Source organism: Labrus bergylta, chromosome 18, assembly GCF_963930695.1.
Source record: "Labrus bergylta chromosome 18, fLabBer1.1, whole genome shotgun sequence".
NCBI classification, from domain to species: Eukaryota; Metazoa; Chordata; class Actinopteri; order Labriformes; family Labridae; genus Labrus; species Labrus bergylta.
The window spans coordinates 17,990,444-18,014,676 of NC_089212.1; the positions used below are offsets into that span (position 1 = coordinate 17,990,444).

Sequence of the window (24,233 nt, forward strand, 5' to 3'; positions counted from 1 at the left end):
CACATTTTGCTCAGATAAAAAAAACATTACAGATATATTTATTTATAATATTAAATGTTGTGTATATATTATATATGTTGTTTTGTATTAAAAAAATAGTAATTGGCAAATTATTCGAAGGAGTTGAAACGTCCCCCCCCCACCCTCCTCCCTTTTACGTCACTTCCTGCATTTAAAAATGGCGAACAGCAACATTAGAGTCGGTAAATGAAGTGTGTTTTTGTGTGTTTTGATGCCTTTTCGGCCTCAAGTATCTGAGTCGACTCCTGATGCAGCGATAGAAACCAGACAGGTATGTGTTCACTGTGCTTGTTCTTCAACCCGTTTGTCATCAAGTCTGACGATACGACACGCAGCCGCACAGCCTGGAAGTGTTTTCATTGTGTAACAGTGTTCAGAGCTTTGCAGCCCTGCTTCCCTGTTTCCATCCACTTCAACTTGAATCGAGGGGAGGGAACTCGTTTAGTAACAGATGCATGCTGTCTTACATTCAACGTGCTACATGCTGCACTTATAATCCAGACTGTGATCAATTTAATTTGAACAATAGTAGCTCTGTTCAGGACAAAATACTCTTATTAGCCTGTTGGCTTCCAGAAGTTCTCTGCCACAGTGTGTGACAGGCTCTTAGTACACACAGGCAGCTCCTGTGGGTCATGTGCCATTCAAAATGACAACCTTAAGTTAGACATGTTGCAGCATAGAACAACAGACAACACTGACAAGTCTCTGTGGTCAACTTTATCTCTGATTGTTTTTGGAAAAATGTTGCAGGATTGATATGAACTGGTCACAAGAGTGCAAAGACTAAATATGTTGTGCATTTTCATTATCATACATATGAACTAAAATCCAACAATAAGGGGCGATCAACAACTTTACCTTTCTATTTATTTATTTATTTATTTATAAAGCGCTTTTAACCTACTTATTCTTCAACTCTGCTTTATTTTAATGAGGGTAGCCTCATTAGAATAGATTCAAATAACTTTATTGATCCCAAACTGGGAAATTGTGGCGTTACAGCAGCAGGTTATCCAACACACAATATGAGTAAAAAAAAAAACACAGTGTTAGCAAATCTAAACATCATGTAATATTAAATACAAAGTAAGTAAGTACTAAAAAATATAAAAAAATAAGAATGTGAATATATACAACCAGGATTTAACTAAGCATTACTAGCATTACACTCTGCCAGTCATGGCATTTTATGAACTTCCAGTTTTATTTTTGCTCATTCTCTTGTTGTTACACCCTCTCTGGTGAATTTATTTGTTTCCGCCTCTTCTCTGTTGTTGTCTGTACCTCGGCCGACATTGCAAATGAGGGTTCTCTCTCGATTTTCCGAGGATTTAAATAAAATAAATGATGAAATAGAAATTCCATTTTAGACATAATTGTTCATAGTATACTATATATTTCCTGTGCGCAGTGACTGATGCATTCGGATCTAAATGAACTTCTCTTTGCCTTCTGTGTAGAGTTGAACCATGAGTAGCCGCAGAAAGCGTGCCCCTCCCGTGAGGGTGGACGAGGAAGGCAAGAAAAGGTTGAACTGGAACATGCTGGACGACCGCAAGGGCGAGGTGATCCAGGAAAATGGCGAGACACCAAGCTGCTCTGCTATTTCTGCTGAACCAACTCCAGGCAGCTCCTTTTTCTCGACTGCAGAGGACGTCCCAGAAGCTGCCTGCAGCAGCTCCGTCCAGCACACAGAGGAACTCCCCGCCACATCTTTAGACAGCACCTTCACCTCCACCTCCCTGTCTCTCGCGGTGGAGCCAGCTGTGAAGCTTGGTCACGTCTGGAAGGCGCTCATCGGGGAGTTCAGCATCTGCCCGGCTTGGATCCCGGCTGACTGTGAGGAGAGAGCGTTCGTCCTGCACAGGATGGGTGACCAGCTGTGCCTGAGTTACTGCAGTAGTGATGACAGCTCGGGACTGCAGTGGACACCTGACGAGGACACTTGCACGGCAGAGTGCGGCCTTAATGTGATCCCGCTGGAGGATCTGGACTGGATGCAGAAGAGGAGGGTGGTGCAGCTCTGTCATCAGGAGAAGGAGGACTCTGTCAAGGTATGAAGGTGGTGTACAAGATATTGTCATCATGCAGTGGTTATTACAATAAATTGACTGAACATCCCTCAATGCCTTCAGACCACCAAACATTACAACAAAGGTTATTTCACTGATTACTCTATCCTTTCTGATTTTGTCCCAAGCAGCGTAAATCACTGTCATAGTCCTGGGTTCATAATGTCACAGGGAAAATGCACTTCCTCCAACAACTGTTGTGTGTCTGCATGTTGCAGGTCGGGATTTACTTACTGGAGACCGGACTCGGGAAGCCAGAGTTCCTCAGCGAGGGAAATGCTCGGGTGAAGAAAGCGAACCAGCTTATGCAGAAGTTAATGGAGTATTTCTACGACTTCATCATTCCTGGTAAGTGTTTAGTCCTCATTTTCAATGTATTGTGTCATTCATGTTCTCAGATACCTTGGCCTACATAAAGTTTAAAATAAAATCCAGCTTATGATTCTAATAGTAATACACCACCATGGATTTCTCTGCTGTGTTTTCACACAGAAGTTGTAGAGAACAACGAGGAAGAATGTGACACCGACCTGGAGAGGCAAAATGTCGAGGAGCTCTACGATTACGTCAGGCATCTGCATCAGAGAGAGAGCCGGGAGGTGACCTACGACGTCCAGCACAAAGCTCTTATTCCTGTTCTCAGACGGTACCAGAGCCAGGCCGTCAACTGGATGCTGCGGAGAGAGAAATTCAGAAACTCTACACCTAAAGGTTTCAACTTCTTGTCTGATTATAAACTGTACGGTGCTCAACCAATTTGCTGCGTAAATGCTGCACATTTGACTGAAGGGTATACACATGTGTCGAGATAGTCAACTACAAGTGATGCACATACAACAGAGCTGTGCTGATATTAAGGAACACAGTCTCAATGCCTGGGAGGAGAGGGGAAACAAAAGAATTGTGACTATAGCAACACTTAAATGTTTACCATTCCTTTTGCAGAACAAACGATGCATTTCCTCTGGAGGGAGTTGATCACTCTGTGTGGAAAGAAGTTATTCTACAACCCTTTTACTGGGAGGTAAGGAAAACACATTTTCTGTATTAAAAGCTTGTTCCTCACTACCTGGAGCTATAAAGCCACAACTTACAGATATACATGACAGATATAAGTAGAGGTAAGAAGGACGTTATGTTATATATACACAGTATGTGTGTTATGTATATATATTTGTATGAGCTTAACTGACTCTAAAAGTTTGTATTTTGATGTAGTCTAATCCGAGAATTTCCCCTGGCGGGTGTGGAGTGGCCTGGTGGGATCTTGGCTGATGAAATGGGGCTGGGCAAGACGGTTGAAGTTTTGGCTCTCATCCTATTTCACACCCGACAGGATGTGGAGCAGGAGGCCCTCACCCTGCCTGAGGTAGAGCATCAGTCTGCAGCTCCAGTTGAAATACAGAATATCACCTTTTCTCCTCCCTTCTCTCCCTCTCGCTCTCTTTCTCTCCACCTCACATGTTATGTTGTAGTTATTTCTTTGCTGTAAAGGGAATATTTCTATCATTAGTCTACAGCCCTGTTGCTTTAAGATGCCTTGTATTGAAGGAAACGAGACACTAAAAAGTAAAATTGTGGGTTTTTTTTCTTCTTGCAGGGAAAATCTGTAAATTATTTCGTCCCTCCTCCACCCCTCGAAAGAAACCAAGTTATCCGGCGCAAGTCCGACCCTCAGCCGAAAATCAAAATGTCCTACCCAAGTATGTCACTCGCGATCCTCTCAGGCGTCTCGGCTTTTGTTTCTGCTTCCGTTTTTAATGACTTTCTTTTTGAACTGTTCCCGTGCAGCTGTGCGCGTGATGCTCCTCACTGCCATCAAGGAGATGAGATCCGGCAAAGGAGCCTCGGTCAACGCCATCTTCACCTACATCCGAGCCACTTACGGTTATGACCTCTTGAAAAACCGCAACCACATGAAGAAGACCCTGACCAAGCTGATCGACGAAGGCCTGGTTGACCGGGTGAAGGGGCGAGGATTGGCAGGGTCGTTTAAGCTGGGAAAGAACTACAAAGAAACAAAGAAGACATTAGCAGCAATGAAGTCTGTAAGAATAAAGAACTTCAAATATGATTTTTTTTTTTGAAGATATGAATACAAATGTTTGGGGTTCTTTTGGTTAACTTTTTTTCCCTATTTTCTATGTTTTTAAGAGTTCCAAAGTCATAGAGAGCACTCCCAGGAAGATGTTTCAGAGGCGAGCAAAGGAAAAGGCAGAAGCAGCGCTGCAGAACTCTCTTACAGAGGACGAAACAGATCTGTTCTCCCCACCATCTGACTGTCTAGAATCAGAGGAAACAGAAACAAAGAAGGACTGCGATGGAAGTCTGAACGAGAAATCAGATCAGTCAGATGGGATGCTGGATACCACAGCCTCCCAGACATCTGTGGATAAAAGTGAGTCAGATAAGAAGATACCCAGAGTGGGAAGTCTTCCTGCAGAATCAAGAGAAGCTCCTCGGCTTGAGGAAACCTGTGGAACCCCGACGAGAGCGTCTGTTTTCCCGTTCAACACCCCGGACTATCGCTTTGAGTGTATTTGCGGGGAGCTGGGCATCATCGACTACAAGGCTCGCGTCCAGTGTTTGAACTGCCAGCTGTGGCAGCATGCAGAGTGTGTCAACTACAAAGAAGAAAGCCTGGAAACTACACCTTTCTACTGCCCTCACTGCTTGGTCGCCATGAAACCCGTCTCCACCGGTGCCACCCTCATCATATCCCCCAGCTCCATCTGCCATCAGTGGGTGGAGGAGATCAACCGGCACATCAGGTCCTCCTCCCTGCGAGTACTGGTGAGCAAGAAGATGGATGTTAAAGTCTTTGTTAGATTTTTTTTTAACTGAAGGGTAGAAAGGGCGCATATGACCATGTCAACGATCCAAAATAGACGGTCATTAGTTTGAATAGTAAGGATGTTGTTCTCAGGGTTTCCATGCTGCTTGTTTTATTACATAAATAGTAATCTCTCCTCTCTTCTCCTCTCCTCTCCTCTCCTCTCCTTCTCCTTCTCCTCTTCTTCTCTTCTCCCTTCTCTCCATATTTTTTTTCTTTTTGGCATTTTTCTTCCAAAGAAAAAAAGCATAAATAGGATTTCCATTCTTTGCCGATAGTTCTGATTCGTCTTCTTGATTTTCAGGTTTATCAGGGTGTGAAGAAGCATGGATTCATCCAGCCACAAATGCTGGCTGAGCAGGATGTTGTCATCACCACCTACGACGTGCTGCGCTCAGAACTCAACTACGTCGACATTCCCCACAGTAACAGCAAGGACGGACGCCGCTTCCGCAACCAGAAGCGCTACATGGCCGTACCCAGCCCTCTGGTGGCTGTGGAGTGGTGGAGGATCTGTCTGGATGAGGCTCAGATGGTGGAATGTCCCACTGCCAAGGTGAGGCGGGGAGGAAATCCTGAAAGCAGAGCCTGCAGTTTGAATAGTTGGATTAAAACAGTGTGACTGCATTTGTATACTGTGTTGACCCTGACCAGGATGCGTGTACCATTTTTATATATTCACAGTTTGAATTGGAAGTATGAATCTTTTATATCAGATGGTCTTTTTAAACTTAGTTTTGTCTTTCTCACCGTCAGGCTGCAGAGATGGCTCTACGTCTTGCGTCTGTTAATCGTTGGTGCGTCAGTGGTACTCCTGTCCAGAGAGGCTTAGAAGGTAAAACAATAAACAATCCTTAGCAAGTAAAACAGTGACGATAAGAGGATTTCTTTTTGGGCCCTCAAAGGTATCAACATTCACCAAAACCTCCTTTTTTTTTTTAAACATTTGTTTTCATTTTAGTTTCAGCAACTTGTTCAATCAAAAGACTTTTTTAGACTGTTTTTTTTTTTTTTCACAAAAGTGCCCTAACTAAGCTCAGCGGTCATCACTCCTTTGTATATTCATATTGATTATACGACGGCCTAATATTGGTGTCCCAGTCTGTGGATTCACATTGTGTTTCGGCGTTGAAAAGGTATGGTACAGCGGGAGCTCCATATAAACACTGTAACTCTGTTACTACCTCCAGGAGTGTACAGATGGGCGATTACTTCTTCCACCCATTACACCTCTGCAACGTTCAGATTGAAGGCAAGATGTCACAGGGATGAAAATATCGAAGCTTGAAAGAGACATCTGGATTGGGCTAAATTTACAATATTTTTACTTTTTTAGTTTCTTTTCTTTTTTTCTGTATCAATTGCTTTATAGATCATTCTAAAAAAAAAAATTGAAATATAACTAAAACAGTACATCACTCCCGCTTGAAAGTAAATTACTTTGAATTAAACATAAAAAAAGACACTAAAAGTAAATTATGAATAAAACCCCAGTGATAAATAAGAAATGATTGAAAGAAAGGTCAAAGTAGTGGTCAACGAGGGGATTTGAATGTTTGTGATAAAATCTGCTTAATACAACAATAACCTCTTAACTTGTGTTTTCGTTGCAGATCTTTATGGCCTCGTACTTTTCCTGGGAGTTGACCCGTACTGGGTAAAATACTGGTGGTACCAGTTGCTTTATCGCCCTTATCGTCGTGGAAACACAGAGCCGCTGTACCATGTAATTGCTCAGTTATTGTGGCGATCGGCTAAAAAGGACGTGATCGATCAGGTAGGAGAACAAAAGTTTCTGTATTTATGGGGCGCTTCTTTTTTTCTTAAATGTTTTGTGGCCAAAATAGCTAAAAGCAACACAAAGTAATGTTACATTTTAGGATAAGTCCTCTTAAGATCGAGTTGTTTTGGCGTATTTGATTAGCTGTTCTTTTGTTGTTGTTTTTTTTACAGATCCAGATTCCTCCTCAGACAGAGGAATTTCACTGGCTACACTTCTCTCCCGTTGAGGGTCACTTCTACCACCGTCAGCATGAGGTCTGCTCCCAGGACGCTCTGGTCAAACTCAGGAAGATCTCTGACTGGAGCCTGAAGCTCGGCAGCCTCGACCGCCGCACCGTCAACACCATCCTGTACCCGCTGCTGAGGCTGCGTCAGGCCTGCTGCCATCCCCAAGCTGTGAGGGGAGAGTTCCTGCCTCTGCAGAAAAGGTAAGTGACACTCATTAATGTGTTTTCATGGCACTTGTAAGAGAGGAGAGCTCTTTATGAGAAGGCAGCTGCACAGGTTAATTAACAATCCTGCCAGACTAAAGAGAGGATCACAGCATTAGTAGCTGTGATAGACTGCAGCTACCTTTTGTTAATTATGCAGTGTGCATTTGTATTTATTTAAAGTTGACCCATTCTCTGTAATTAGCATTTGTTAAGTGGGTTTAAGTCTGTTGTGCCTCCCTCCCTCCACAGCACCATGACGATGGAGGAGCTCCTGAAGTCCCTGCAGAAGAAATGTCGAGTGGAGTGTGAAGAAGCTCACAGACAATTGGTGTGTGCACTCAATGGCCTGGCTGGAATCCACATCATCAGAGGTATAAATCCCCATCTCTATACTGCTCCCAGTTTCCCATGGGAATCACTTCAAACAAGACACAAGCCAACGATGTCCTCTTTGTGTCTCCATCACTTTTTGGGACCAGGATGTTTTGTTGCAGCAGGTCCATGTGTATAGTGTGGCTGAATATACTGTGGTGGTTTCTATAGCATGCTTCACGAACTCATCTTGTGACAGGCGTGTTGAGTGTCGCTGATGACCACTTCTTGTCTTTTGTCACCTGCAGATGAGTTTATAGAGGCAACAGAGATGTACAGAGAAGTGCTTCGTTCATCAGAGGAGCACAAAGGCAGACTGAAAACAGATTCTTTACAGGTATACGGCTCCATGTCATTCATGTCTGTTCCATATGACTCTCATTTACATATGAAGGGTTTCTTTTCTTAAATATCACACAAGAGACCTGTTTTAGAATGATTGATGGAGTTAAAGGGAAACAGATATCAGTAGAATTAGAGGTTTACATTTTTTTTTTTTAAAACCTCATTTGAGACTTTGTATATATTTTTTTTAACTTTATTTTGTTAAAACAGAGGCTTCATGCTACCCACAATTTGATGGAACTTCTGAGCGCAAAGCACCCTGGGATACCTCCAACACTCAGAGACGACCGACTCGGTGAGGAGGTAATTCATGAAAATATCTCTCACTCAGAAAACTTTTTTTTTTAGAAATGAAATATTTTGCACTTGTTCGTTTAGGTGAGTAAACCTGTGGTATCTTAACATCAAATCATCTGTATTGAAAACACATCCGATTTTTCCAGAATGTCCGCTGTAATTCGCTTCTTTAATTCCTCGTGTCTCTGCAGGCGGAGCAGCTGCGACAGCACTACATGACCAAATATGACTCCGAGGTAGCAGACGCCCTCCAGGCGCTCCAACCGGTGCTGCAGAACATTAAAGAGCTGAAACGCAAAGTGAGAACTCTGGAGCACATTGTACTTCACATTGTAATAGAACATCTACCAAAGGAACATACAACATGATCTGTATTGTTAAGGAGTGCTTATTCAATAATGATAGACCAAAATGTGTGAGTGCTATGCTAATGGTTCCATTTGAATTATGAGGCATTATCCTGCATTTCCATTTAAGACTCCCAAAGTGGGAAAAAACCCAAGCTACATGTAAATCCTTCACAATAATTTAAGTTATATCTTTCACACTTCTATCCACTTAAACAACATTTTAAATCATGTAACAATACTTTAAATCCCCCGGTGCAGATGGCCTAGCAGTTAGGCTGTTCCCTGTTGTACGGAGGCTACGATGCTTCAAGCGGGTGGCCTGGGTTCAAGTCCGACCTGCAGCTCCTATCCCACGTCATTCCCCGTTTACTCTCCCTGATATTCTACTCTACCACTGTCCTATCGAATAAAAGTAAAAAAAAATTAAAAAAAATAGAATAATAAAAAGTTAAAAGTCACAAAATACATTTTAAAAAACTAAAGAAATTTTAATAAACTTGAATTCCTAAAGAATGTGATGAATTGTCAGGTCCTAATAATTACCTACCAAACCTGCTACACTCCAAACACAAAAAGCCTATCGTAAGATTTTTATCTGGATCACTTAATGAGTGTTTAATAGCTGCAATAACTTTTATGTAAAGTCTGAATGTAGAAATGTTAACACTGAAGTTGTCTCTTAATTGATTTAAAAATTGTAATTAAGACTGAGCCATTGACTTTTTAACTTCATATAACACCCATAAAGATCTATTTATCATTTGTTAAATGGCCACTCATTGTTTACACATTAGCTGTATCAAAAGATTCATTTTAAATGAATCCTCAACATGATTGACCTTCTTTCTCTAGGTCAAGCTGGGCTCCCCCTGGTGGTTGGATGTCATTCAGAAGGTGATCCGAAGCTCCAACGATGACGATCTGGTGTCCCGCGTCAAGAATGAGCTGACGTCGAGCTACAAGCAGCAAGCCCACAAACTCTCCATGGCAGACAAGTAAACTGTTTCCCTAATTAAACACGGAACAAAAGCTGACCTTTTCACGAAGCCGATTCAAACACATTGATCGTCCTGCAGGTTCCGTGACGGCTGTGGTCTGCAGTTCCTGCTCACATCGCAAATGCAAGACCTGATGAAGTCCCAGAAGACCGTGCAGGATGCTGTGAAGAGTCTGGAAGGCCCGGCTTCACAGAAAGTGATCGATGAGGCCACAATCTGTCACCTCAGGCCGATGAGGCTGCCGCTCAATAAGTAGGACATCAGCATTTTTCCCTTTTGTGCAAAAATGTACAGCCTTCTTTTACCTTGAAGTTCTTCATCATAGCCTTTCAGTTTATTCGATTTTGAGTTTATCACTAACAATTCCCTTTTTCATATTTCAGTTGTGTTTTTTGCAAGGCTGATGAACTTTTCACTGATTACGAGTCCAAGCTGTTTTCTCACACGTAAGTACAGCAACATGTTAGACTATCTGAAATTTCATAATCGATGAGTTAATCGTTTATTTATGAGGTCACTTTCCTGACAGGGTTAAGGGTCAGACGGCCATCTTTGAAGAAATGATCGAAGATGAGGAGGGGCTGGTTGACGACCGTCTCCCCACCACCAGTCGAGGTCTGTGGGCAGCCAGCGAGACCGAGCGCACTCTCAAAGCCATCTTGTCCTTTGCCAAGTTGAAACGCATGGACCCGGAGCTGGTGGAGGAGGGCAACACTTTCATGGAGCTGTTTGAGAACTGGAAGAAGGAATACAAGGTACGAATGCACTCTCACGCTCACACTCTTTGGCGTTTAAAATAGATGACGCTTCCAGTGTCAGAGCGACAACCGATCCATTTCCTAATCTATTTCCACAACATCTCTGAAAGAGGTTTAGCAGTTTGTTCTGGGGTTCAGTTATTTAGAAACATGATTAAAACGTAGTGTGTCATCTGTGATTACAAACATTTGTAAAGTTGTATAATTTTATTTTTGGGACTCATTACAAATGATAGAATGGATTAAGGTGCACTGATTTATAGGAAACAACATCATTAGCTTTGATCCAAAGAGCACACAATACAAACAAAAAAAATTCGAAAACTTGATCCTGTTTTATTTATACTTCTATACAAATATGAATCCTATTGATTAAATGAGTTACAAACAACTTTAGACTGTTAGAGGATGAGTCGAATACCTACAGCAATGTCAATTAATGATCGTTTTTGGCTGTAAAAAGAAAAGCCCTTTTTAAACTCTGATATGAATGAGAGAATCAGACTGGATTGAGAGCTACCTCTGCCCCTGCTCAGGTGCTGCATGAGTACTGGATGGTGCTGAGGAATCATGTGTCGGCCATCGATGAGCTCGGTATGGCCACAGAGAGACTACGAGTGCGACTGCCAGACGAGCCGAAGCCCAAACTGCTGCACATCATTGAGCCACATGAGGTAAATTAAAGATCATTAAACTGCTATTGTGGGGGCGCTGTGGGCTAGCGGTTAGGTTGCACCCCATGAACGGAGGCTATAGTCCTTCAAGCAGGTGGCTCGGGTTCAAGTCCGACCTGTGGCTCCTTTCCCGCATGTCATTCCCCACTCTCTCTCCTGATTTTCTACTCTATCCACTGTCCTGTCGAAATAAAGCCAAATAATAACTCTAAATTTGTTTTGTATGTTGGACTTTGATTATTAAAGGAGACTAGGTAAGCCCAGTATCACAAAAAAAAAAACCTCAAGGGGGTTTAAAATCTAAACCCCCTTGAGTTTAAATCACAAAGAACCGTCATTTGTGCCATGAATAAGCTGACTCAAACCTTTATGTTCTTTAAAATGTTTCAGGTTGTGCCGATTTTGCTCCTAATTATCTCAAAGAGTTTCCAAGGCTGTAACAATCTGCTTTAACTATTTTAATTGCATTCCTGACCTCTGACCCTGGCTTGTTTTGCTTGCAGGTGGAGCAGAACAGAGTGAAGCTCCTGAACGACCACGCGGTGGCCAAGTCTCAACTCCAAAAGAAGCTGGGCCAGTATCTGTACCTCACAAATCTGGAGAAGGTAATCTTCATTTGATAGGAACGACAAAGCACTTACATTTTTTTCATTGTATTAAAATGCTGGGTTTGATATCACTCCAAACTTCCTTTATTCCAGTCTCAGGACAAATCCACTGGAGGTCTGAACCCAGAACCATGTCCCATCTGTGCCCGGCCACTTGGACAGGAGGTGAGCATGCTTCAGTGGCCTTGTTGACATTTTAAATTGGTCTCAGGGAGTCTTTTTTTATTTACAGGCCACGGAAAATATACGAAATAAAAATGTAAGAAATGTCATATCTCATTCTCTGTTTTTTTTTCGCAGTGGGCAGTGTTGACCTGCGGCCACTGCTTCTGTAACGAGTGCATCGCTATCATTGTGGAGCAGTACAGTGTCGGGTCGAGACGGCGGGCCATCAAATGTGCCATCTGTAGGCAGACCACCTCACATGCAGAGATCTCTTACGTGTTCACCACACAGTCGTCCAGTCAGGACCAGGAAATACCGGTCAAGGTCAGTCACACCATCCTCAGATGATAAGGGTCCACATCTGTAATAATGAATTCATGTTAGAAATGATTGAATTTTATAATATTTTAATGATTCTGTTGCTTTACATTGTGCTTCAAAGGTGATATTCTATCTGACATCTGAATGGTTTGAATATTATGATGGCAATTTATGTAATTTATGACTTTAAAAGGAGGTATAAGAGCATCATGGTTTGTTTCATGCCCCGTGAAGTTAACACAACATTATTCCAGTGCTTCTCTATTGATTCACACTAAGGCCTATGTTTCCTCTTCCCATGTTTCGCCAGGGAAGTCATTCTACCAAAGTGGAAGCGGTGGTGAGAACTCTGAAGAAGATTCAAGTGACTGACCCCGGGGCAAAGTGTCTCGTCTTCTCCACGGTAACTGTAAACTCTGCCTGCTCTGTGAGATTTATTCTGCTGAGATGGGAAGTTTGGTTCTGACCCGCTTTGCTTCGTTTTCTCTCCTCCGCAGTGGCTGAGTGTCCTCGACATCATCGCTAAGGCTTTGTTCGACAACAACATGGAGTTCTCTCAAATCAACGGGATTCACAAATTCCAGGTTTGACATTTCACTTAAAACTTCTTGCCAGTGTCGTCATCATGTAATGACACAGTTGTTGTTTATGTATCTTTACTCTGCAACACATTTGCACTTTGCAGTTGAACCTGTTAAGGAATAGTCCCTCCTGCAAAGACATTTGCTCACACTAACTTTCTACGTTTACTCGGGTGATGTCTTAACCAATGCATTGATGCAAATGTTGCAGGAGAATCTGAGCTCCTTTAAATACGAAGAGACGATCAACATCCTCCTCCTCCCCCTCCACACCGGCTCCAACGGTCTGAACATCATCGAAGCCACTCACGTGCTGTTAGTCGAGCCGATCCTCAACCCTGCTCACGAGCTCCAGGCCATAGGCAGAGTGCACCGGATCGGCCAAACAAAGTAGGTTGAAGAGAGTCAAACCTGTCAGTGGGTAACAGTATTTAAACCCACAGTTCAGACGGATGATACTAATGGGATCATGTTGTAACCTACATGTAGTAAAAGTTATAAATATTACCATTTAAATATGTTGCTAGCTTCAATGAAAAACTGTTATAGCTACAGAGTCTTTTTCTAACTGCTGTCATATGTATGTTAAAGTTTCATCTTGACAGTATTTACACTAACAGTGGATCCATTTAATAGTGTTCTGTCTCAAGTACTTTTTACATCGTTTAGAATTTCTGTTCTCTCTTTCCACCAGGCCAACATTTGTCCACAGATTCCTCATTAAATCCACAATTGAAGAGAGAATGCAGGCAATGTTAAAGACAGCAGAGAAAAGGTAAGAGAACACCGAGTGGAGTAAATTGCACATTTTGCACTTCAAAGCTACCATGTGGCGTTTTAGAAAAATGCTGTCCTGAATGACACCAGCGGCTGTTAAGTGACCGGCAGTCACCATCTTGTTCCTCCTGTTAGTAGAGAACGCCTCAAGGGCATCTTCAAAACCGCTGAAGTGACAAACAGAGCTGAATGTAATCAGGCAACGTCACACTTGTCATCACGGTTACATCGTCTGTTGTTTGCTTGAATCAGCACATTTTGATAATACAAAAAGATCATATTTGGATCATGTTAACTGGTAAAGCTAGCCTACTTTCATATCTACGTACCATAAATAGTATATGGACGGTATCAGTGTTAGCTAGCTCTCAAGCTAGGATTAGCCAGGTAGCTGTAATTTATAAGCTGCACAAGCTATCAAATTTTAACAGCAACATAAGCTCCTGGAGTATCGATAAAAGCTCATATTTTCCTCTACAGACATGTTTTTTTGAGTAAGAAGCCAATGGTTGTTTACAAAAAATATATATTTATTGCAGTAAATGACGTGTACTGCCGCCCTCCTGCCGAGTTCACCCTTGTCAAAGAGATCTCGATCTCAATGGGTTAACTACCTGGCTAAATAAAGGTTAAAAAGTATTTTGTAATCTTTATTTCGAATGCTCAAATTGAGAAGATGATTGAGTTGAGATTTGTAGTGCAGCCCTACGTACCCCAGCATATCATGATCATCAGATGGAGCAAGGAGGGAAGTCTCAATAATAAAGCGACGATCACAAATAAATGTTCTCTCATAGAAGCTTTGAACCCAAAGCTCCGCCCACTGAAAGAACTGCTAATCTTTTTTTTTATTCTAGTCACACCAGCACAGCCATGAAGCACTCTGAGGCCGCCGTGCTGACGGTAGCCGACCTGGCTGATCTGTTTACTGAGGACACAGAACATCTGGAGTGAATCTGAACACCTGGATACACATCTGGATTCCTGCTGCAGATACAACAGGCAGAGACAGCTCACTCTTTACTCTGATTTTGCACTTTGAACTTTTTATAAACATTCTGAAAGTAATCTTTCCAAAAAGACATTTTAGCAGTTTGACGGACTACATCATGTATTTTAATGTATTTTAATTGTAATTAATTTTAAATGCTTGATCTCTTTGATGTTTTCGTGTATTTACCTCACTTGTAATAATTGTAACTGATTCAATAACTACTCCTGCTCTTCACATACAAGTTTTGATCAAATGGGACAACTGTCGTTATTGTTACCTGTCTTAATACAATAATATGTGTATTCATTACTCTACAACTTCAATGTAAGTCAATGTGGATGAATATGGAGGAAATACAGACGCTGACATTAAATCAGTAGTCAAGGTGCTCTCAACATTTTTCAGGAAATAAAAGTCAATTGCCAATTGCAGGGCGTCGAAGCTGTTGTGACCAGCTCTTTTTGTCTGGTGCTTTTATTGTGGTTTATTTCTAAGTAGTAAACATGGAGGCAGGAAGGAAGCCATAGACCGTTTAACAGGAGGAGAAGTTTGAGATTTTCTTCTGCCAGACAATCTTCCTTAAGCTGTTTGTCTGTCAAGACAATGCCAGACAATTTAGCTCAACACTTGTGCCCGTCTTATTTGCGAGACGAAAAAGCACCAGATTCAGTGTCTTGGAAACTGGTCTTTAAACTCATAAAGGTCAAAATTGTGAAGAAGTGTTCTGCCTCGTGGAGCAGATCACCTGATCTTCTTAACTTTACCACTTACAAATCACCTGTCCCTGTTGAATTGATATATGACATATAACATATTTCTTGCGTCAAAGCTTTTTGAAGTGTGAACAAAATGATGACTCCTTTCTTGTGTTTGGATGTTTCAGTATTTTATGGTCTGTTCCACCACACACATACACTCACAAGTCTTTGGCATGGTGACTGAATTGCCCTTGACTCGTAATGACTTTCCTTTTTTGCCTGACTGACTGGGATTCCCGCACCAGTAAAGATTTTAAAATGTCCTGACAAAGGACGTAGACAACAAAGAGCACCAGCCCTGTGCTGTTGTTCCTCTCTACGTAGTTACCGGCCTTCTTGTTGCTCCCCTTGGTAAGAAACAGTTGTAAGATGTTTACTAAAAGGACATGGCCGCAGTAGGCGGTAACATACGTGTTACCTTGGACTCCCCTTAGTTCCCCCTATTCATGTGCGGAATCTCATTGTTGGTGGGGACATCATTCAAGCTGGTGTTTTAAGGCCAGAGGGAGGCTCCCAGTTCATTAGAGCTGTGTTTCGAGGGTCGGAGTAAGAGAGGGGTGCTACGTCTTGTGGTGACAGCAGTGAGCCGTGGTGTAGAGAACCCAGAAGATTCACAGAGTTTTGGGAAAAAGGCCCAAAAGACAGCGGAGAGAAACCAGAGGGAAAGTCCTTGAAGATGTCACCTGCCAGTTTGGTTTTTGCCTGGTTACTGTTCACCACGAGGATGGTCACCTCCACAGTGTATCTGGAGCCTGAGGAGGAGGGTGAGCATGCATCACACATCACACATTTGGGAATGAAGTGCTGAAGGTCAAACGAGCTCAAGAAGACATTAGAAACTATTTTTTTCATACTGATTGTTATTCATTTGACAGGTTTCCCTGACTCATAGGGCTTGGAAATGTGAAAGCGGATAGGTTAATTCAAGTTAAAAAAAAAAAAAAGCACAACAATTTGGTGATAAGCTTCATCCAGTGTTAAAAAAAGAGTTCAGATTTACTTGACTCATGTAGAGATTGAAATAAAACACAGGAAAATCCACAAATTCAAAGTCGCACTATATTTAAAGGTCAGATATATCAAGTGTAAAAGAACTAGTTGAATAGCAAAGTTGCCCCTGAAAGACTTGTGTAATTTAAATCACATTATTTAATCATAATTAATATTATAATAATATAGTTTTGTAAGGAGTAATTAAGCAGGTTAATTTAAAGATAATATTTTTTTTATATAATGGTAGTTTAAAGATTTTAAAAAATCTAATATTTACAATGAATTGTATTTGTATGTGAAATCTTCTTTCTTTAACTGTTGGACAAATGTAGTACAGTGTAAAGTCCAATATTTTTCCTTTAAGTGCAGTAGTGGTATAACAAAAACCTTTTTTATAATTTATTTATTAATATAATTATTTTATTAAAGGTGCACTTGGGGTTAGGGGTTAGAAATGTGTAAGTTGGAGCAATGTACAGATTATGTGGTATATGTTAATAACTCTATACACAAACTGCCCTTAGAGTAAAATTTGGTCTCTGTAACACTGTTTGAAGATAAAATGTTACGCGAGAAGTTATTGTGGTGGGCCCGCAACAGTGAAACCGTAACGCTCCTGTTAGCTTTTTAGCTGAAAACAGTGTTCCATGAACAATTTTTATCTTTGAGTAAAGTTTGTGTATTCAGTTCAGAAAATATAACATAGAATTGTTTAATTTCTCCAACTTTTAAATTTCACAACCAAATCTCCACAGTGCACCTTTAATGTTTAAGAATCAAAAAACATATTAACTGTTGGCATATGTGTTCATGGCTGTGCTTTATATTTAAACATAATGAACTGTATTCAACATTTCATTCAGTCTTTATGCACAAATTTAAAGAAAATCTATAATTGAAGTCTATGAAAAAGAAAGCTGAGTACCAGAAGTTACCAAAAAAACACCCTTCAACCTTTCTTCATATAAACTTACAGAAACGTTTTCTCTGTGTAAGATTTGATCTTGTCTTTCTCTTCTTTCTGCTAGAGCTCAATGAAACTGTCATTTGTACTAATGACCATATGGAAGTTGTCATTCCCAGTGCTTTTTTCCTCAACAAAGAGCCTCCAGTTTATGTAAGTGAGCAACAACAACACAACCCATGATGAGTACTTGCCCTTTAAAATTGACACTTTTCTGCATTGGTTTTCCAAATCAACGAGTGTGTGATTTTCCCCTTTTCTTTTTTTTTTTTAATGTTTAGGTTTGGGATTTGCATTTAAATGATCCAGAGTGCCGTGGTGCTGAGGTCGGAGACGACTATGTTTTCAGCATAAAGACAAATCTCTCCGACTGTGGAACAATAGTGGTAAAAACCTCAACTTTTTGCTCAACATTTTGCATCGAGTTTGTTATTAACTTTTGAGTCAAAGAGTTCAACTAATCAAATGTTGCACGTGAACTGAGACATTTAGAGCAACTCTTTACAAAGGAAGAAAACAAACTACACTTGATGTGTCCCCCATAAACACAAGATCCCCGTCATAATAAATTACTTATTTTACGATGTCTGCGGTTGTTGTGGGAACTGGCCCCCAATCAGGAACCCTCAGCTGAAAAAGAAGCTTCTTAAGTCAGTGAATTGCATTTAACATAACAGTAAAAATAACTTTTAAAAACGCCCTTTGGACACTTTTTTTTTTTTGCTGTGATGTAAATGTTGATTGTGAGGCTCTGTGTGCAGATGGATGCCATTGAATTAGCTCATAGCATGTATAATAAGATGGACAGAGAATGGCGCAAACTCTGACGCCAGGCATAAAGGAGTGAAGAGTAAAGAAAGGAGAGGGGGGTTGCGTGTACGTCAAGAAAGAAGGCGGGCGTTGTTCCTTTTCCCTTTAACAACGCAGGACCTTATTCAAAGCAGCAAAAGGACCCTGAATAGCATTGTAGTTGTGAATTATCAGGATTTACATGGAAATGATAATTATTTGTTGAGGTTCACTGAATAGGAAGGCCAGAAATCATTTGCCAATTAGTCCCCTGATTATTGAAATCCAGCCACTCTCATGGGTTCAAACTTTGGCAAGGTTTAAACACTTACTTCAGCACACAAGTGTCATTTAATTGTTTCTTGGAATCGTGAATGTTTTTCTTGTAAAGAACATTAAAAGGTTAACACAGCTTTGAGCAGAGAGGAAATCGCCCGGTGCTCCACCTCAGCGGTTTTACAAGATTTTGCACAGCAGCTGAGGAAAGTAGGTCTTCCCTGGATAAGGCGGCTGTTGCTACAGGAAAAGAATGCAATAGCTTTCAATCTTTGCTTTCACCTTGAACTTAAACCTGCCGTCGAAGAAGAAGTGGCTGAATAGTTGGGTTGAAAGGTCAACGTTTCTCATTGAAACAAGACAGCGCCCTCCTCCGTCACATTTCAGTATTTATTCTACTAAATTTGTGAGGGGGGTGTCGGGAGTGTTTACCAAGGGGTAGTAAAAGATGTCTCAAGTGTTGTAGTTGAAAGTAAATCATCCTGCTTGGTGACCCCAGAGGCCTGCCTCCATCTGGACTCAACAGGAGCCCAGATAAACCCTGAATGCAACCTTTTCACTCATCCCCATTTTATGGTTTCACCTACGTAAGCTACCAGACAGCTAAATATGGAACAGTATCACCCACAAAGGATGATAACAGTAAAAGTTAGAGCTTTGTTACGCAAAGACATCCCACCAAATCTTGTAACTTTTTTATGGGATTTTTTTGAAGTGGAAACCTGCAGTAATGTCCATCTTACAAATTCATTTTTGCCCTTAATCCAAATCCCCACCTTTATTCAATATGTCTAGGAAACACTTAAAAACACTATTTATGTATCTTGGACTTTTGCCAAACAGAAGAAGTAAATGAAGAATCAACTCACCATTTCACTAACCTTTAGAGTAAGGATGTCAAACTTTAGATTGTTGCATGTTTGTGAATGTGAGAATGTGAGAATGTGCTACTCTTCTTTGTTTTAAACAGAATATGTTGGGGGGTTTTATACTGTTGATTGGACAATGAGGAAGGCTGTCTTGGGCTTTGATGAACTGTGGTTTCTGATGCTTTGTGGATTAAAAAGCAGGGGAGTTAATTGATTATAAAAATACCTGAAAGTAGTTATGAGGATATGCTGCTTTATGCTAATGCAAATCAAATCTGGTTTGAAGACCTTATTCCAAGCAGAATAAGTGAGAGGTTGGGGATTTTGTAATTGAACAACATTTTCAGATCGATCCTGGTGTGCGCTGGATTACTCTGATCTTGAAAAGATTTTCAGATACTTCAGAGATCCACAGAAAGAAGCAGAATAATATTTGCTACAATTCTGGATTACGGATATACTTAATTATTTGCTCATGAGCTGCTTACTCGTATTAGTTCACTTCACAATAAGCAATGTAATAGGAACTGTTGGAGAAAATTGCTGTGTATTATTTATATACAGATTTTAAGGATAGCCAAAAGGGAGATAACTGTAGTTCAGGGTGACTGGGTCATGAGGAATGTTGAGCTGTCTGAGGTTTTACCGACCTAATTAAATGAAACCTGTAAGGAGAGACGCATTGGCCCAAATCCTGGCTTGATTTCTGCAGTATAGCTCTCCCACTGATGCTCTGCACTTTATACTTCATTCATTTAAATGTGTCTTACTTGAACCTTTCCATTTACTTTTATGTTTGTTCATCTTGTTCTCAACTTAGGCCTCAGATGACTCTCACATCATGTTCATAAACATGATACACAACAACGATTCTGAAGTTATAACGAGAAACTATATCAACATCACATTTGTGTGTCGCTACCCCGTTAACTACCTCGTCCAACAACCCAACGGCGAAAACATGATAAGAGTTGATGTCAGGTAAGTATTCACTTTTGTTCTAAGTATAGGTTGCCCTGTAAATGTATTAGTATTTAACATGCGGCTCTTAAACTCTCTATAGAACTATCACTTTGAATACAGAGGATGGCAACTTTTCTGTGTCAATGTTGCTGTACAAAGATGAAGCCTTCGAGGACAAATGGACCACTGTGCCCTCGCTGACACTGGATGATGACATCTTTGTAAAAGTTTTCATGGTAAATCGCCTCCAAAGGCAAAGTCCATTTGCCCCTCATGTTTTTTTTTAAACAGCTTATTAAAGACTTAACCTTAACACCTTTAGAAGAATTCTAGCAATTGACAGCTATTTTTGGAATAGGTTTGCATGTTGTTACATGATATTAAGCAAGATGTTGTGCTGGAAATGTAACACTCCTCCAATGGTCAGATGGTAATTTGAGTGCAGCTCCTCATCTACTCCATGTTGTTATAACCTCTTGGTACAGCTGTTGTTTACTAACTATGATTCATCATTTAGTGATCCAATATGGATTAACCTTGTGTGAAAAAATATCAAACTGTCACTCAACCTGTCTGTCTCACAGATACCGGCTCACCTGATGCTGCGCATGGAGAGATGCTGGGCTACTCCAACCAGTGATCCATACAGCAATATTCAGTACACCTTCATCAGAGACAGGTCTTTAAAAACAGAATGATGACTTGATTAAAAATAATGTGTCATTATGCAAAATCAGCTTAAACGCCTAAGCACAACACAATTATGTTAGAGCGCATTCACGTGGCTAACAAGCAAGCACACGGTTTAATGGTTGAATGAATTAGCTTAAAGTATTGGAACAGTTGAGAAAGCTAGCTAATGTTGGAAAGGAAGTCAATATATGTTTACTTAAGTTAGCTTAAGTAAAGAAAAAGTTATCGGAAGTAATGGATGCATTGTTTAAACTTGAAAAAAAACAAATTTAAGTAATAAGCAAATGGTTAAAAGTTAGCTAAAGTAAAACATAGAATATCAAGGCTCAGCATCTATAAAGGGTTGAAAAAGTAACCTAAAGCAGTGGTCAAATACTTGAAATAGTTAACTAAATGAATGGAAAAGGGTTGAAATAGTTCAAATAGTTAGCTAATGGTGGAATAGTACGCTAAAGTAGCCTAATGGATAAATAGTTAAAATAGTTAGCTAATGGTAGAATAGTAAGATAAAGTAGCCTAATGGATAAATAGTTAAAATAGTTAGCAAAAGTAGTCGATAACCAGTTTGTAAGCAAAAGTAATGTATCAAAAGTAAGCCAAAGGAAGATGTAATTAGTGGATAAACTATTTCTAATTGTTAGCTAGCAATAAAATAGTAATATGAATAAGCGGTTGGATCTGGACTCCCTGACCAAACAACCTTAAACATTACTATTTCAACATAATAAAAGAATGACTGTAACCTTATACTCTTCTAGTGATTTAATATAAAAGAATCATTGAGCTACTCCTTTTTTAATGCTCATATGATGGCAATTAATTAAGGTACCATTTCTGGAGGTAAACGAAGGGTTACCATAACACTTCTGACAGTTTGTGTCAAACTGAAAATGTTTGACACAACTGGTTTACACAAAGTACTTTTATTATGCAATATCAGTTTAACTAAAAATATAACATTTGAATTTTTAATTGGGCCTTTAACTATTCCCTGTTTGCCATCTAGCAGATGAAAAAGCTGCAATAAATAGGTCAAGATTTTATAGTGTGTTGAAACTTTGTTATAGAAAGCTGGCCCCATTATTTCCCCACACTTGGTGCTAACAGGTCCAAGTCCTCTTACAGGAGTGCTGTTGAAATCTGAAATAAGAGAATTTGTTGCAGAGAGCTGGCAAGACAACAACTCACAGAGCCTGGCCATGTGACTCCTGTCTGAGGGGCCATGCGCGTTCGACAGTCCAACAGCTGTGCATGTCCTTGACAACCAGGCAGTATTTGGTACTGTTAGCAACAGCAGAGCAATGAAATGTGCAATGATTTCACAGTGCCAGGAGGAATAGAAAACAGTCAAACAAATGTGTTTCTAGCTGGGTTGTTCACTTAAGAGAGTGTTTGCAGTTCATCACGTGCTGAAATGTTTACTTGTCTCAATTTTTAAAGTAAAGTATTTCCTTTTAGATCAATATCTCACTGTCATCAGGCCTCACAGACTTCTTTGTCTCTCTCCTGTAGCTGCCCGGTGTTGTCAAACGAACAGACCCTGAGTGTGCTGAAGAATGGCCAGGGTCCAGATGCCATGTTCAGGATACAAATGTTCAAGTTTGTCGGCAGCTCTTACACCAACGTCTTCCTCCATTGCAACGTACAGATCTGCCACAACACTGTGGGGCTGTGCCAGCCTGTGAGTGAGCTCAGTCAACTCCCATTCCTCAAACTTGTAGTCAGAGGCCAGTTCAGACAAGAAGCCTAGTTTATGTGCAGCTTACGTCCTTAATATAGACCCACTCAGCCTGTAACTGTTTTCAGTTACATACACTTGTTCTGATTTTATGGGGAGTGTTTAACATGAATATTTATAGCATCTTTCTTTTCTGTAACATCCCTTTATTTGCCACACAGAACTGTACCAGTGAAGATGGATTAATGAGGACCCGGAGGGACATACCTCTCTCTCATACAGTGTCTTATGGACCAATCAGACGACTATCAAGTGATAGTGAAAAGCCCAATCTGGGTATGTTTTCACCTTTGCTCAAATTTCTGTAACTCACATTGATCTTAAAGCTTCAGCTTCTAAATCGTCAAAGTTTGAAGACACTAGATCAGATCAGAAGTATTCATATGCAAAGTGGGTATTCGCCTGTGTCCTTTCCACTGTAGCTGCAGGCGGAGTACCACCTGTGGAGACCTTTGTCCTCGGAGGGCTGCTGGTCGTCTTGCTGCTGATCACTGGAGTGTTTGGGAGATTGTGGCTTCGCTCCAGACGGTTTTACCCGGCGCGGGAAGCACAGCTCACCCTGTCCAACATTCACCACATCTCAGAGGTGGCCTCATGAGTGTGAGACAGGGATAAGGGACCTTTTTGCGCAAAGAAATGGACAAAAAAAAAAAAAAAACTTAAAAAAATGTACAAATACAGACACACGTGTACAGGTGTGAATTATTTTTAATATCGAAAGTCTTGCATATTTTTCTCTTCGTTTTATTTTCAGAAGTCAGTAATAAAGGTTTCCTTCAAGTGTTGTTCTAGATTTCTTTTTTTTTTTTTAATTGTTGGTGAATGCTTCTTCTTGAGTAAATTACTGCATTGTGTTACCATTTTGAGGTTCTTGGCTTTACTATAAGTTCCATTTTATGCTGCTGTATACTTTCACTTTACTACTTCAGAGGGAAATATATTTTGTTCCCCACTTAACCTACCAGACAGTTATTGCTTTGTACAAAAATCTGAATCTACTAATCATTCCTGCAAAACATATCTCCAGTCTAAAAAAGTATGCAGCTTCAAAAGGTAGAAACTACTATTTTATTTTATTTTACTGTTTGATTTGCATCAAAACAAATGCCCCTAATGAGCAAACTCACTGAAGTAAACTCAATTCACAATCTGATTGTAATTCTTATTAGCTCTACCGTGATTAGATTCAGCATTGCTTGCACAGAAATTAATCTATAATAATAGTTTTTGTAGAGATAGGCCTACATTTTTCAATAAGTTAATTTTTGCAACATGTTTGCAGGGATTGTTCTAGGGAAATTACAATAATTTAGAGCCAATTCGACCAAATTATGTCGAAATTATGAGTTATAAAAAGTCAAAATTACGAGTATAAAGTCGAAATTATGAGATAAAAAGTCAAAATTACGAGTATAAAGTCGAAATTATGAGATATAAAGTCGAAATTATGAGATACAAAGTCGAAATTATGAGTATAAAGTCGAAATTATGAGATATCAAGTCGAAATTGTGAGATAAAAAAAATCGAAATTATGAGATATAAAGTCATAATAACGAGATAAGTCAAAATAATGAGATAAAAAGTTGAAATTATGAGACTTTATTATTTTCATTTTTATTTTTTTTACTGGCGGAAATGGGCTTCCACAGACCAACGCTATTTAGTCCTTACTATATTCGTTAGTCGATTAGATTGCGTTGCTATCTATACCCTTTAAAACTCAACCCAACCGCACAGACATTTTTATGAGGGATTACATGTAAAACTGCTCTTAGGGTATTCCCCACTCCATCTATTTCAGTGC

The 24,233-nt window shown here is 40.3% G+C and overlaps 2 protein-coding genes and 1 long non-coding RNA gene across 4 annotated transcripts; 2 read left to right on the forward strand and 1 right to left on the reverse strand.

Annotated features, from left to right (window-relative positions):
• The first annotated feature begins 153 nt into the window (after positions 1-153).
• Positions 154-14,826, forward strand: shprh (SNF2 histone linker PHD RING helicase). Its single transcript, XM_065966561.1, has 30 exons — positions 154-292; positions 1,485-2,078; positions 2,315-2,444; positions 2,589-2,807; positions 3,042-3,120; positions 3,315-3,465; positions 3,697-3,799; positions 3,888-4,144; positions 4,251-4,889; positions 5,234-5,485; positions 5,686-5,764; positions 6,543-6,706; positions 6,883-7,139; positions 7,395-7,516; positions 7,766-7,854; positions 8,073-8,165; positions 8,351-8,458; positions 9,362-9,504; positions 9,586-9,759; positions 9,891-9,953; positions 10,037-10,262; positions 10,802-10,939; positions 11,443-11,544; positions 11,641-11,712; positions 11,848-12,036; positions 12,344-12,436; positions 12,531-12,617; positions 12,826-13,004; positions 13,309-13,389; positions 14,249-14,826. Exons 2-30 carry the CDS (start codon positions 1,494-1,496, stop codon positions 14,343-14,345), a joined length of 4,971 nt encoding a protein of 1,656 aa, XP_065822633.1. The 5' UTR covers positions 154-292; positions 1,485-1,493; the 3' UTR covers positions 14,346-14,826.
• Positions 14,827-15,760: 934 nt separating this feature from the next.
• On the reverse strand, positions 15,761-22,302 carry LOC136183281 (uncharacterized). 2 transcript variants are annotated; one of them, XR_010669113.1, is made up of 4 exons: positions 22,162-22,302; positions 21,879-21,971; positions 20,594-20,678; positions 15,761-15,895 (listed from the first exon to the last, which is right to left on the reverse strand). It is a non-coding gene; the product is annotated as an uncharacterized lncRNA (long non-coding RNA). The 2 variants fall into 2 exon arrangements; XR_010669112.1 differs by having other exon boundaries at positions 21,879-22,207.
• si:dkeyp-110a12.4 (pancreatic secretory granule membrane major glycoprotein GP2) lies at positions 15,773-23,213 on the forward strand. Its single transcript, XM_065966562.1, has 9 exons — positions 15,773-15,907; positions 17,165-17,253; positions 17,382-17,486; positions 19,855-20,015; positions 20,098-20,233; positions 20,582-20,676; positions 22,203-22,371; positions 22,590-22,704; positions 22,851-23,213. Exons 1-9 carry the CDS (start codon positions 15,820-15,822, stop codon positions 23,024-23,026), a joined length of 1,134 nt encoding a protein of 377 aa, XP_065822634.1. The 5' UTR covers positions 15,773-15,819; the 3' UTR covers positions 23,027-23,213.
• Positions 23,214-24,233: the final 1,020 nt, after the last annotated feature.